Source organism: Acipenser ruthenus, chromosome 37 (assembly GCF_902713425.1).
Source record: "Acipenser ruthenus chromosome 37, fAciRut3.2 maternal haplotype, whole genome shotgun sequence".
NCBI classification, from domain to species: Eukaryota; Metazoa; Chordata; class Actinopteri; order Acipenseriformes; family Acipenseridae; genus Acipenser; species Acipenser ruthenus.
The window spans coordinates 7,648,375-7,663,898 of record NC_081225.1 but is presented as its reverse complement, the minus strand read 5'-3'; the positions used below and the strand labels follow the sequence as shown (position 1 = coordinate 7,663,898).

Genomic DNA, 15,524 nt, shown 5'->3' with positions numbered 1-15,524 from the left:
AACGCTGGATACGGTACTGTTTTCAGTACAGATTACGTAATGCTGCATAATAGACCAGCTTCTAGTTCTTAAAAAACGCCTCATTAAAAAAATAAATAAATAAAATAAATAAAATAAAATCATAATATTTGGCACTAGTACGTAATGTTCATCTGTTGCAGTGCAGTTTGTCGCATTTTTGTTTTAGGAGGCATTATGGTTATTTGCCATTGCTAGCAATATAGACCAATTCGTTATCTGGGAATAAATTAGTGCTTTGTTGTGAAATATGTTATGTTAGATAGTAATTGACTCCTGTCTATATATATATATATATATATATATATATATATATATATATATATATATATATATATATATATATATAAATGGAAGAAAAAAGAGTGCTAAGATCGCTGTTTTCTTTGGGGCAAACCCTCAAACTTTCTTACGAAGTGGGGAAAATGTTTGAGTTTGTTTAGTGTTTTTAAAGAAAAGAAGCCCTAACAAAAAGCGACTACAGCAATAAATAAAACAAGAACATCCGACAGGATGGTTTACCACAGTGCTATAACATGAAACCCGAGTAGAAAGATTGTTCCCACTCTACTCTCCAAACTGGATTTTTTTTGTTTCAGTTATTTTATTATTATTTTTAATAATTAAAATCACCAGGAATATGTGTTTTTGCACAGGGCGACTGAGCGTCAGAGTGACGGTAGGCAATGTCTTTTTTTAAACTTTTATCCAGGCTGGGCATGCTTAGTCAGAGCTCCACAGTACAGTAATTGATATAGGCAAATATAAGCCTTATCGAGACGCCTTGCTTATTAAATCTATTTCTTATTTACATATACGTAAAATACAGAAAGATGCAATTTTAATAAACAACAGTTATGCCTTCTCTGTTGATTCTTAAAAGCATGCATGGTTTTGAGTAAGTCGTCTCCCAAGTAAATACAATGTTATATCCTCTTCAAATATGCACCCGATTGCAATGAATGCAGTGAGCGAGACCCCAAATATTATCCAGTTACTACTACCAATGAAGGACAGCCCTGTGGTACATTTGCTCTTCATTTTATCACCCAAATATTATACATCCATCTTTGAGGATACCATTTTTCAACAGTCGTATATGATGTGAATAGTATGCTTGAAAACGATAGGTTACGGATGTAACCCCGGTTCCCTGAAAGAGAAGATGACCGCCAATTATACTTTTGGGATATGCCTGATTGTCAGGAATCCGCTGAGCATTTTATATCAAAGCTGCCGATAGTCCCCTCCGCGGAGTGATGTCCTCGTTCCCGCCTCACCAAGATAATAAATAGTCACTGCGCGGAGACGTCAGTCTTTTTTGCATTGAACCCACGAATGCGAGTGATGCGACCTCACAAGGCTGGCGGTCATCTTCTCTTTCAGGGAACCGGGGTTACATCCGTCACCTATCGTTCCCTTTCAATTCGAAGATGACCGCCAATGATACTTTTGGGAAAGTATACCAGAGCCGTCGTGAGGGAGAATGAGAGGACAACATCTGAGGGACATCTGGCTACCGCCATCTAGTGTTGGTGGTGTGAGCGTGCAACCTCAAGGGCCCTGGTGCCTATTAAAGGCATAGAGGGATCTACGACATTAAGTCGGTAGAACCTGGTAAATGTATGCGTGGTAGTCCAGCTAGCCGCAGTACATATATTGGTCAACAAGGCACCTCTGAAGAGGGTCCATGATGTAGCCACACCTCTGGTAGAGTGCGCGGCCACCCTCCCAGGTGGGGGCAGGCCGGCATTAGTATACGCAGTAGAAACCGTGTCCACAATCCAATGGGACAGTCGCTGCTTAGAGAGGGCTTGACCTCGGGTCCGTTCGCCATGACAAACAAAGAGCTGGTCAGACTGACGCACATACAGGAACTGTGCACGGACAGTGCCTGTTGCTCACTGACCCACTTAGCGGAGGTGATAGTTAACAGAAAGGCTGTCTTCATAGAGAGATATTTCAGCTCTATGGTATCTATGGGCTCAAACGGAGCCTTCGCGAGGGCCTCCAGTACCACGTCTAGACTCCATTCGGGGAGAACGTCCTTTATAGGAGGACGTAACCACAGAGCAGCCTTTAGAAAACGGGTCGGGAACATGGCAAGTAGATATGGCTGCTAGGTACACTTTCAACGTAGAGAGGGATTTACCCGCCTCTAGGAGATCTTGCAGAAACTGTAATATAACTGCTATAGGGCAATACATGGGATCATAGCCACCGACCATGCACCAGTTTTTAAAATATTTCCATTTATAGGTGTACAGTGCTTGGACGGGCCTCCCACTGGGGGAGCTCGCACTAAGACCGCTATGGTGGAGTCCACCGGGGAGAACTTTGCGAACCCTACCGCCTCCGCTCCCTCCGTGGAGTCAAGTGCAGCAGCGCTCTTGGACACTCTGGGCGCTGAGGCCGGGTGTTGCCAAGAGGATTTGACCTCCTCCAGGAAGTCCGGGAACGCTGGAAAAGGCTGAGCCGTCGAAGTCTGCGCTGGTCTGAAGACAGACCTGAGCTGCTCAGAACTTGCGTTCCAGGGTACCAGGAAGAAGTTGGCGGCCCTCTCCATCTCAGGTTCCGAAGCAAGCTCGGAGCTGGGGACCATTACCTGAGTCCGCAAGAAGGACTCCTCATCCCAGGAAGCCGCTAGGGAGAGCGCATCCTGTTCCTCCTCGCTTATCACCACGTCCTGCTGATCAACCTCTGCAGCAACCACTGGCGAAGCCGGGGTATGCTCTGGGGCATGTGATGGTGGAGCTGGGGCAGGTGCAGGGGGGACCTGCTGCCTGCTTAAGTGTTCGAGTATCTGGGCCATTTGGTCCTTTAGATCGGCAATATCCCCCGCCTGTCCTGCCCTTGAGGGAGATCTAGAGCGATTGCAGGGATGCTGTGAAGCCTGCGCACAGGAAATACTTTGCGTTGGGCTTGGAGGGTGGGGAGGAGAGGCCTGGGATCCCGAGACCAATGACGGCTCTCCTAGGCTGGCTGCAAGGTTCTCGTCCGAGAACAGCACCATTATTTTTTCTCCTTGGACCCGGCGCAAAAAGAGCAGGATGACCTGTCTGCCAAGGGAGCAGAGGCGTGCTCAATGCCCAGGCACCTCACACACACAGGGTGTGTTTGTCCTGCGGGGGCAATTTCCACCTGCAGGACGTGCATGGGTGGAAATTCGACATTTAATTTGTTTATCACTGAGGCACCAAGAAACCCTGAGGGGATCGAGTGTGCTGGGTGAAGCACCACAGGCGTCGAAGCGCCGAGGCGGCGAGTCCTCGAGGCACAGATGGTGTCAAAGCACCGAGGTACCAAGGCTATGGAGCACCAGGGGTCCGAGGGTCTCGAGGGCACTGGAGTGGAAGGCTAGAAAGACCTCGAAGCGTCAAAGCACTGAGGCATACAGTCCTCGAGGTGCCGAGGGTGTCGAAGCACCGGCGCTATGGAGTGCAGGGGCACCGAGGCCACCAAGGGCGCAATGCACAATTCTGAAAAGCCTCAAGGACGTCGAAGAGCTGAGGCGTATCAACCTCGAGGTACGGAGGGTGTCAAAGCACCGAGGTACCGAGGTCTTGGGCTAGAGCGGCAGTGAATGTGCACAGGGCTGGAAAAACCTTGAGGCTTCGAAACGCCGAGGCGTGTAGCTCTCGAGGTACCAAGGATTCTGAAGCACCGAGGCACAGAGTTTGTGGCGCGTCGGGTCACCAAGGCCCCCGAGGGCGTCGAAGCGCAGGGCTTGAAAAGCCTCGAGGCGTCGAACACCGAGGCGTGTAGCTCTCGAGACACTGAGGATGTCGAAGCACAGAGGCACAGAGGCACAAAGCCACCGATGTCAGTAAGCGCTTGAACACCGAAGGCACCGAGGCACAGAGGCATGATGACTCGAGGATATCGCTGGCGTCGAGGCCTAGACACCGGGGTGCCAAAGCAATGAACACCAAGTACTGAGGGGAAAGCACCAAAGTACTGGGCTGCTTGTCTGTGTCTGGGCTGCTTGCAGTCACACAACCAGCTTGCAACGGTGTGGAGCATAGCCTGCAGACATTTGCAGTGCAGTCACACAACCATTGCAGCGTGAAGCTTGCAGTGGAGTGGAGCACCCAAGATGGCATCCGGACCACGTGGAGCCCTCAACTGGAGCAGCGCGTAGCTTGCAGTGGGGCAGTACTGTCACGGACCTGGAGAAGGGAGAAGAACAGACAGAAAAAGAAAGAAAACACACCTGTTCTCACACAAACACACCACTTTATGGGTGAGTGGTAATGCGCGCGGTCTGCTCAACAATAAGGCCAAGGCCTAATGGATGAAGCGCGTGGTTGTCGTTTATTTATTTTAAACTTCAAGGCAGTAGTACAGAGACACTCGACAGCAAGCTGGAGTGTTTTTTTTTTTATGTTAAGTAGTAAAAAACAATAATCGACAACCTGTTAGGGCGCTAGGCCACGCACACCGAGTGGGCATGCCAAGGTCGCCCAGAGCCCTTGAGTCAACAGTGGCTGCAGAGCGAGGCTGGTTCTCCGTTCTCTTTTTTTTTAGCTACAAAAGTAGAGGAAAATTAAGAAAGGAACATGCAGCAAGCTGCAGAGGTGCGTGCTGCCAGTGCTAACTTACGGATGCGAAACCTGGACCCTCAATGCAAAAACGACTCAAAAATTACAAACGACTCAATGGAGTATGGAAAGATGCATGCTGGGATAACAAGAAGAGACAGGAAAAGGAAGGAATGGATAAGAGCGCAAACAAAAGTGTGCAATGTTATTATACAGGAGGCTGTGTGGTCCAGTGGTTAAAGAAACAGGCTTGTAACCGGGAGGTCCCCGGTTCAAATCCCACCTCAGCCACTGACTCATTGTGTGACCCTGAGCAAGAGAACGGCTTGTAACCAGGAGGTCCCTGGTTCAAATCCCACCTCAGCCACTGACTCATTGTGTGACCCTGAGCAAGTCACTTAACCTCCTTGTGCTCCGTCTTTCCGGTGAGACGTAATTGTAAGTGACTCTGCAGCTGATGCATAGTTCACACACCCTAGTCTCTGTAAGTCACCTTGAAACAGGTGTCTATTAAATAAACAAATAATAACAGCGAAAAACTGAAATGACAGTGGGCTGGACATACAGTAGCAAGAAGAACAGACCATCGCTGGACCAAGGAAATACTAGACTGGATCCCAAGAGATATAAAATGAAGAAGACGACCTCCAGGAAGATGGCAAGATGAAATTAAGAAACGCGCCGGCTTCCACAAGAGGGCAGTGTTCATTAGTGTCATAAAGAGAATAAAAGCAAGCGTGGCTGCTGCTGCTAGATCTTTCACAGAAATACAGAGTACTGTATATTCATTTGTGTGATTTAACTGTTATTTACATGACTGACTAAGATTGCAGATCTGACTGATGTTTACAAGGATGGTGGTTGGGGTTCAGTTGCAGTTGCTTCCGTATCCAAGTCTGTTTATGAAATGCCTGAAATTCACGACCAGCTGCCTCAAAAGCAATGCAAGTTGACTTGTTTCATATAATCATTTAATAATAGCCACCCAGCTAAGAGCTCCAGGCCTTTAATACTTCATAGTTGATCATCTGGCACATCACATGCTTCATATGACTTATGATGTGCCTACGCTACCTCCTAACACTTAAAAAAGAACAACACCCTGTTGTTATAAATATATAGGAGTACCGGTGTAGGGCCAGAAAATGGTACCCCGTCAGAAAGTGGTACCTTGTCAGAAAGTGGTACGCTGTCCATGCTGTGATTGACTACGCACAAAATCGTATATGTTTACAATTTTAGATAAACCAGTTTGTTACTCAATTTGTTACTCAGCAGTTAAAGTCACGTACATTTGCTAAATTGTAAATATATATTAAAAATAACTTTAAGGGCCAAACTCAGTACACAGTACCCCCTTCAGATGGGCATTTCCATGTTTTCTGAGCTAAAATCATTTGCGCATGCCCGGGCAAGCAAGGTGTACCACTTTCTAACGCGTACCCCAAAATAACACCACACCGGGTGCCTTTTTGCCAGCAGTACAGGATTTAGCATTGCATTACAGCTTGCACTGTAAAGGAGGCTATGTTATCTAATGTGCAGAATTTCATGAACCAAGGATAAAGCATGATAAAAAAAATAAATAAATACAGGTTTTGGTTGCTGGCAGTATCTTTTGTTTATATGTTTTTATTTTATTTTATGTTTTAGTAAAATAAAACTTAATCATAGCTACATGAGATACAATCAGAGATATATCACAAATAGTAAATGCTAATTACACACACACACACACACGCACACACACACACACACACACACACACACACACACACACACACACACACACCAGTAAGACAGCAAGCATTCTTTTTTTAATATGCAGTGTGAGCCCACAAAGCCCCATCTATACCGCATTTTCAACATGTACGTGCTAGTGCTCAGAATACCGTGTACGTGGTGGAGGGGGGCAGTGTTGAATTTGTGTATCTATAGGCAATAGAGGCCATGAAAACACTGGCGGGAAATGACAAGCCCAAACACGAATTATTATTATTATTATTATTATTATTATTATTATTATTATTATTATTATACGATTTAAAGACCGAACCCGCTCCCACGTGTTATAGCGTATATTAAAGCAGAAATAGCAAAAGGGCAATATTCAGTACATTATGTTAAACAATCTTTAGATATTTGTGTTGTTTTTTAAATTTTTATTACTACTGTATTATTCTTTATCTCGAAACGAACCTACAATAAATAATTGTACTGTCAAACTAACCACAAACCACCCTTATGTAATTATCCGTTACTATATAATGGGAATGACAGCTGTTATCCTTTTATGGTTGGAACATATAATTCGTTTGTAAATTAAAGGAAAATAATCTGCTATTTTATTATTAGTGTTATTATTAGCGAAAAGACTACATTTCCCGGTATGCTCTCTGCAGAATCACTTCGGCCAATCGCGCGGCACTGGTTTTGGCGCTGAGCAGGGAGACAGGGCCTGGAGCAGGGCGCTTTTGTTACAGCTAGAGGGAGAGAGAGGCAGTATTATAAAATATACGTAGAAAGCAGATTTAACCAAATTCTTCTCCAACTACCCGCAAAAAGCGACCCTCTAACCAGTCTACGGCCACCCAAGCAACAATGGAACCAAGAATTGACTGAAAATTGTCCCTAATTATAATAATAAATTGAGTTAGACGGCGAAGAGGCCTGCACTGTAGCATCCATCTCTTTTGTTGCCTAGGCTGTATTCTGTTTTAATATTGCACCAGGAAGCTCAAACATTGGGGGTATTTGTTTAGAATGGAACACGTTGAAGGTACTTGCATTTTTTTTTCTGATTCTCATCTTATTTAATTGCGTTCTTGTATCTGGCATTTTAAGTATTTGTTGTTAAGCATTAGTTAGATGTTTAGCCTGTTTCGGGTGATCGAAGTATTATATGGCCAATTTGATTTAAAGGGGCAACGGCAGCCATGTTGCTTGCTGCCGCTTTTGCCTGTTTTTTTTTTTTTTCGTTTCATTCTTCCACATTTTACTTCGCCTTGCAGAGATTTAAATGCTTAACGGGGTCGTTTAAATATCGCTTATTTGTCGGAAAATATAAGCTCGGGGACTTGCACGTGATCAATTAAATACATGAAGGTAATTTGTATGTATATGGACCAAGTAGGTGATGGATAGGTGCATGTAATTTACATCGGTGTATTTTGTCTTGTTGTTCTTGGTATCTACGTTTCTTGGTGATTTGTACAGCACATTAGATCTATTTCATAATTCACCTATTCTAAAAAACAATCCGGTTTTAATCTTAAATACAAATCAATCTGCACTCTGCAGGTAACCCGTAGGTACCCAAATCTGACGCCCCTTTGTGTTCACATTTATTAATTGGCCAAGCACTGATCGTACGTAAATGTAAATAGAGCTATTTTGCATTTGATACATATCTTCATGATGCTTATTGGGTGTCTGTTTCTAGGATTGCGAGTTTGTCATATAAATTGACCCTTTTCAGAAAACCCTTGACAGACAGATAGATGTTCGACATGTGATGATAAACAAATTATTTTATTTTACCAAAAGGGTAAAATAAATAGGTTGTTTACTTGTTACTGTAAGATTTTAGTAGTAAGTTTTATTGTGTCATTAAAATAGATAGGATGTATACTTTCATTAAAAATGCATATAATGGTTACTTTCATTTAAAATGTTTGGATTACAAAGTATCCCTTCCTGAACTAGATCAATGCAGCCAAATTATTGTTTACACAATTACAGGTCTTGATTAAAATAATGCAGAATATTTTCAATTGACTGGGAGAAGGTGTAAGATTATTTCCAGCTTGTTTGTAAGCACATTTGAATTGAATTCCTTTCATGTGAAAAAACATAATTTTGAAACCAGATTTAACACTTTATTTTATATTCGTCTTTACATTTTTAAGGTACTCAGTCTGTGACCCTATGTTTAGTATCAGGCTGTGTGTTTAAAGTCGAACTAGCTGTCTGTGGGTTAACTCATTTCCACTTTTTTTTGTACTATAAGTTAACATTCTCACAATCTGCCTTACTGTATATTTAAGGTTCACTGTGTTTTAATAAAAAACATCAGTGACTGCTTAATCTTTTACATTTTATTTAAACTATTGTATTAGTCTTTTAAGCAGGTCTAATATATAATGCATATTATGCAGTACATTTCTAATGTTATATTTTGTCGGGGGGTGGGGGGTTACAAAAGCAATTTTGTGTTACACTAAAAGGTCCATGTGCCACTAGCATGGTGGTGAGACAGACAAAGTAAAGGGAGTAGAGGAATCTTAGACAGTAAAATGGGGGTGGGGAAGGTGTCCAACTAATTGTGCTTTGTTGCTGGAGTGATTCTCTTCTTGGTCTGAATTATTTGTGTCTTGTTTACCCTACTGATTTAAAACATATGTCTTTTTTTGCTGGAATAGAAAGCATAATAAAGGCTATTGCCAAATTCAATGTTAATCAAGTTCAAGTGGTCTCATGCGGGTCTCCACAATTATGACAAGTGGCAGAAAAAAAAAAATCTGTAGAAGGATCTGGTTGTTTCCAGTTTAGGTTTGAGAGCCACATTGTTTTTCATTAGAAAGTGATATATTGACTTGTAGCTGGATTTATTATCTCTTGCTTGTGGAGAAAGAAAAGAAAGTTGTTTCAGGAGTCAATTTAATGCGTAACGCCCAGCACCAAAACGATATGTGGCAATAGACTTCTGCTTTTCACCACTGAATTCAACAACTGACCCAAAAGGAGTAGTTGAAAGGTGACTGGCGTTAGCTCATAAGTGTACAAATCCTATTATTTCTGCCTTTACTGGGTGTGTTTATCCCAGGATTTTGGTTTTGTACTCTTGAAATGCACATTTTAGCCAATGTCTGCAGTTTCTCTATATCCTGTAGTTCTAAAACAATTTACTGTATTGGGAATTGCTACAGTATGTATTTTAGTGCTTAATGAAGTTTGGTACATGCTGCATCAGCCTTTTTTTCCCAGTAAGGAAAAAAAAAAAATGGGATGGAATTTTACTAAACATGAGACTCTTGATACATTTGAAATCATAAAATAGTATGATATTGCCTAAATATGAATGCAAATATGAAAATGGTATATACTTCTTTAAATAGTAAATAACCATTTGCACAAAAGGTTTACATGTATACTCCATGTGCAGCCCTCAACACTGTCATGCAAAAGTACACACTCGTGGTTCCTTGCAGTACACAATGCAAGAGGTTTGAATATAGTATGTTGAGGCTGTAAGCTGACCTTTTGGGGGGGCCTCCGGGCATTGGGTTGTCCACCCTTGTTTTAATCTATTAAACATCAAATTGCAGCCTTCGTGCCAACACTGTCAAAATGGATGGCCAGGGATGGCACTGGTTTGTGACAATCCCTTATCAAAGCCTGTCAGACCTGCTTTCTTGTCTGTTGTGATCTGATTTACACCAGGGGGATGCAGCTTAAAATATTACTCAGTATATCAGCAATGCCATTGCATAGCAAATGTCACTAGCTCATTGTAGCTTTGCATCTTGACGTTATAGTCTTTTACATCTAGAGTCAATATGTTGTTTTTACTTTATAGCAAGGCAGGGAGCAGAATTTTCAATGTATGTAAAGTAGCAAATAAAAAAAAAATTAAAGAGGTTTCATAGAGATGTCAGTGTCTCGTATGTATTTCAATAATGTGTTTATGGTCAATAAAAGCGGTCTTAGTTTATAAATACATGTTTTAAGTGATATTCTTGCCATTTATTTATAATTTCCTCTAAATCCATCAGTGAATTTGGTGTAGAAATCGGCAGTGGAGTCTCTTCTCCAGAATTGCTCATAAGTTTTTAAAATTCTCTTAAAACATTGTAATTGGTGTAAGAAATCTGAGCAGGTTTGCTTGCTTTATCAAAGTCTATCAGCTCTGTTGTTCCTTTTCACTGAAATTGAATTGCAGTGCCACAGTAAAAGAAATGCAGCTTTTCTGTATTGCAGAATTTGGCAGGCAGCCTTTTTATACAAGTTTGTGTTACATGCCGCAGGTGTTTTATTTTTTATTTTTTGTCCAGCTCCTGTATTATGTCGATTTTCATGTGTTTTTCAAGTACATTTCCAACTCGGCCCAAAGAGAAATGTATTAAAATTAGTGATATGGTTTAGCTTCAGATTTGCATTAGTCCTGTAGTTACAGGTATTCAGATATTTATTTGTGGTCTTAGCAATAGCAAGTGTTTTTGTATTTGTAATTATTATGAAGACATCACAAATGCATATTAGCAACAGCATTCAGATTAGTAAAATGGCTGGTGTTTGCTATATGACTGAGTGGTGTTATCTGGGATTTGTTTTCAGGCATGGAGAGCTGATTTTCCACTGGCTGATTGGTTCTTTAGAAATTACAGTACATGCACTTCTGTTTCTGTGTTCTGTATTTGAATGCACCCTTTTATGGTAGCAAAATACATTATAAAGGAGGAGAAACAGCCAGGCAAAAACCTATTTTCCACTGAATCTCGAGCAAAACGCTTCACAGCTGCAGATTTTAGTTCATCTTGACAGAAAGGTACAATTGTAGAAATGTATTAAAATGCAAAGATCTATAGTTTGTAAATGTAGCTTCAAATTTAAAGTATCTGCACGGCACAGAATAGCCTAACTAGTCTAACAAAGCAAATCACTACTAGAAATAACATCATTTTATTGCATAGTTCTCTATTTTTGCAAGCTAGTTTTGATTGCCTTATTGGTTAGTGGGGGGGTTAGCACAATTTCCTTTGTTGCAAAAAACAGTTTCTTCTGCTTTTTGTATTATCTACAGTTTCAATCCCGTGCTGCATGAAGGAGAGTGTAAAACTGCAAAAAGACACAAAACCCAAATTATTTGAACAGCATTTTCATCCAGTTGGACTGGAAGATCTTCAAAACAAATATTTTAATTTGATTCATCCAACTATAATGATGGAAATTAAAATAATGAAGTACATTTTGAACATTAAAGTGATCAAACAGTATAATTTCAAAATGTAAAGGTTGTTATTAAGTCATGCAGTAACTGTGAAAATGTAGTGCAAACAAATTTGCAAGAAAATATTTGCTGGTACTGTAGCAGTAAATGAATGTAGTAAGATTGAAACAAAGTCGTCTTCACTTACTGTATTACATTTACATGCACAAGTAAACAACCCATTTGTAATTGATTCTTTTGAATCTGAAAACAAATATGCTGAGTTTGCCTGTCATTATCAGATTAGTTTTTGCATATGAACAGGGCAAATGTCTTACATTGGAGGGGGGAGGTGATGTATGCAAACTAGAAAAAAGAAGACCCAGTCCCTGATGGAAATGAGTGCATAGAATCTAATCTATGAAGTAATGCAGTTACAGTAACAAACACCAAGGCATCATATCATGACAGAGTGATGCTGCAGCTTTAAGAGAACAACTCCTAATGGGACACATTCTGGGAAGTAATTTAAACATTTAAAATAGTATTTCATTCTGACTGTAAAATGCAAAAAAAAGTGAAATGTTCCTGGCAGTGAATTAGTGAGGAGTCGTTGCACAATAAAGCATAGTGATCACACTGAGAAAGCCCTTATTTTCATATCATTTACAAATCACCTGAAGACTAGCTGTCTATTAAACACACTTGCCGATGGTAAACTAAAAGGTTATTGGTGAATTTGTCTGTAATTGGCCGGGGGCATGTTTGTTAAATATTTATATTGTGTGTAGATTTCTGTAATGGTGTGGTTAGAACCCCCACTTTCTCCCAAAGGTACGTTCATAGTGAAGTTAATGATGGCCCAGGGTGATTATATTTGCAAAGGGTTGTTAATGGGCTCATCAATGGAATCAATTAATAACCTGTTGCCCCGTTACTGTTTTTCTTGTTTTGTTTTGTTTTTTGCATGCTTTCTGTGGTGTCCGGGGTAGTCCTGCCTCTGAATATTAGTCATATTAAAACCATCAATGGTAATGTAGGATGTTAAGCTGACAAAAAACGAACGATTTGAAGGCAGCAGCTAATTGAGGAATTTGAGAAAAGTGTGTTTATCCTCCTGCGTGAAATTGTGTAGCAGTTGAAAAACAAGTGTTTTTATTTTTATTTTATTGTGACACAAAATACTAAGTGTGAGACAATTCGTTGTGTATACGTGTTACGCTGCCTGTACTGGATATACTGTATTTTAATAGAGATGTGTGACATTCGTATTGTGATACATGACAAAAAAGCACTACATAGCTACTATGAAGTTTCTTGAATGATGAGTTAATTTGGCTTAACGTTGGTATGAATACATACTTTAACTATCTCCTTTAATTTTTTTGACTTAACATAACAGTCTTTAATTATCATTTGATCTTATACAAATGTGGCCCATCGAGGCCACCATATGTACCACTGCATATTGTATTGTGACCTTCATATTGTGATATAAATGCTGGAATGATTGTAGTACACAGTGTAACAGACTGAGTACAAGCCCAGAAAAAGCCATTAAGATACGTAGCTGATAGCATCTACAGGAAACTGACACTTAAAAGTACAGTTGTGTGCTGTGATTGGTGCTGCACTGTTTTTGTTTATATGTTTTGCTAGTCCTCTTGTGATGGTGCTAGTACTGTGAATCCAGCAATAGAAACAATTTGCAAGTTGAAACCTTTATAGATGTTGAGAGAATGACCTGAGAATTCCGTATGAATATCCTTGGAACCAGCAGCCTAACCTTTCCTTTCCATAGTGATACACTGCATCACATGTCTGTTTTATCATCAACATTTCGAGCAGCAGTCCATGACGAGTAACTAGAGGCATGAAGCGGTCCTTACACTGAACCTAAAACCACACTAGAAGCAATTGTTGCAAATAGGGCAGCAGTGTGGAGTAGTGGTTATGGCTTTTACTCTTGACCGGAGGGTCGTGGGTTCAGTCCCAGGTGGAAGACACTGCTGCTGTATCCTTGAGCAAGGTACTTTACCTAGATTGCTCCAGTAAAAACTCAACTGTATAAATGGGTAATTGTATGTAAAAATAATGTGATATCTTGTAACAATTGTAAGTCGCCCTGGATAAGGGCGTCTACTAAGAAATAATTAATAATAATTAATAATATCCATTTGTAAAGTAGTGGTTAAAAAGGTACACTACTGTTGCTGTTCCTAGTACAGTGAGCCTATCAAACACAGGTTTATTACATTTTAAGTTTTAGTGCCACAAATATACACAGCCAGGCACAATGCAGGGCTTGGTCTATTTCCCCACAGTAACATCTATAGCAAAAGTCTTTCCAAGGTTTTATAATGTCTGGTTTTGTCTGTGTTTCTCTCGCTCCTCCAGGCCCTGTCAGAGAAAGGGAAAGTTAAGGATGCTGCAGCAGAACAATGGATTTCTCCTTCTCTTTCATGCAAGGGATCATGGGAAACACAATTCAGCAACCTCCTCAACTCATTGACTCGGCCAACATCCGGCAAGACGATGTGTACGATGCTGTCAGTGACAATGGTGAAGACGGGGTGCCGTCGGCTTATGATGCCCTGGAGTCAGGCTTCTCCTACCCCCCCTCCACCACAGAGGACCTGCCCTCCGTCACCAATGGCTACCCGCCCAACATCAGCCTCTATGAGGCCCAGGCCAAGTATCCCATGTATTCTCAGTTCCCCAATGGTTCTGCCAATGGCTACAGTGCTATCCAGAGCTACGGTGTCCCTGATCACTGCTTGTTACCAACGGAGAACACCGTGTTGAGATTGCCTGTGGTCCAAGAGAAACCTCTCTCCCCGCCCCATGTCGCCCCTCATCATCATGTGGTTCTTCCTCCTCCTCCCCTGCTTCTCCCTTCCTCCCCGCCTCCCCCTGCTCCTCTTCCCACTTTTACCACTATCCTCTCCACCCCACCCCAGTCTCAGCCCCCCACCACCCCAAAGAAAACCATCTCCCCAGAAATCAAGTTAAAGATCATCAAAACCTACCAGAACGGGAGGGAACTGTTTGAGTCCTCGCTCTGTGGAGACCTACTGAATGAGGTCCAGGCCAGCGAGGCGTCCAGAAGGAAGCACGAGCGGAAGAAGGAGAAAAGGAAAAAGAGCAGCAAGCACGCTCTGCACGGGCAGGAGGAGCCGGTTCTAGAGCAGATTCCAGAACAGGAGCAGGTTCAAAGCCCTGAACACGAGCAGACGGACAGGAATCGCAAATGTCCAAAAGTTGAACCGCAGGAACACAAAGTGAGTTCTTTTTAAGCAATTCTAGTGATAAAAAAAATTACAAAAATAAATTTATTTTCACCCAGTCCGCTTTTTATTTGAACTGTCCTAAATTTGCATTTGTTAAACAGAACGAATGTGATTTGTTATGGGAGACGGATGTTGAATATTTACATTTAACTCACTGCAACTGTTTGGAACAGTATATCAAGCTGACTTTGAGAGAGAGTTTGTAAAAATTTCGCGATTTGATAATTCACTGATTTGGTAATTCACTTAGTCTATGTTAAATGTAAATTGTACAAGTACTGTATTTTACTGTAGAAGGGCCTTTCCCTAAATCATTGTTTTCATTATTTAATGTTTTTTTGATGTGGTGAATCAGAAGTGAAATAGAGAGGGAGCTTTGTATTCAAGCGATTGCAGCTGATTCCGTGTTTGTGTGTTTGTCCTCAGGTTCAGAAACACTTTCCTACAGTTATAACAGGCACTGGTACTTGTCTGGACCACCAGGTTGGAGATTTGGTCTGGTCTAAGGTTGGAACGTATCCCTGGTGGCCTTGTATGGTGTCTTGCGATCCCCAGAAGGAGGTTCATACCAGGATAAACACACGAGGTATGCTATTTGTGTGTCCTTTTATTTCTCAGACTTCAACTGCTGAAACCATTGCTGAAGTATTGTATGTTAAGTTTATTTCTTTTTCTTGTTGTTCAAATTCTGTGACCGTTGAAGCGAGGTGGTGGTATATAAGGTACAGTAAGGTACACGCAGAATAT

At 41.4% G+C, this 15,524-nt stretch overlaps 1 protein-coding gene across 7 annotated transcripts in view; it reads left to right on the top strand.

The window, feature by feature from the left end:
- The first annotated feature begins 6,957 nt into the window (after nucleotides 1-6,957).
- LOC117397959 (histone-lysine N-methyltransferase NSD3) overlaps nucleotides 6,958-15,524 on the top strand; it is a 42,532-nt gene continuing 33,965 nt past the window's right edge. For 3 of the 7 annotated variants that reach the window (XM_059008747.1, XM_059008744.1, XM_059008746.1), the window contains exons 1-3: nucleotides 6,959-7,338; nucleotides 13,885-14,768; nucleotides 15,204-15,363. In XM_059008747.1, coding sequence (XP_058864730.1) covers nucleotides 13,929-14,768; nucleotides 15,204-15,363 — 1,000 coding nt within the window. In that variant the 5' untranslated portion in view covers nucleotides 6,959-7,338; nucleotides 13,885-13,928. Of the gene's footprint in view, nucleotides 7,339-7,643; nucleotides 7,665-13,335; nucleotides 13,517-13,884; nucleotides 14,769-15,203; nucleotides 15,364-15,524 lie in introns of those variants that run through there. The other 4 variants (XM_059008745.1, XM_059008741.1, XM_059008742.1 and 1 more) reach the window with 3 other exon arrangements.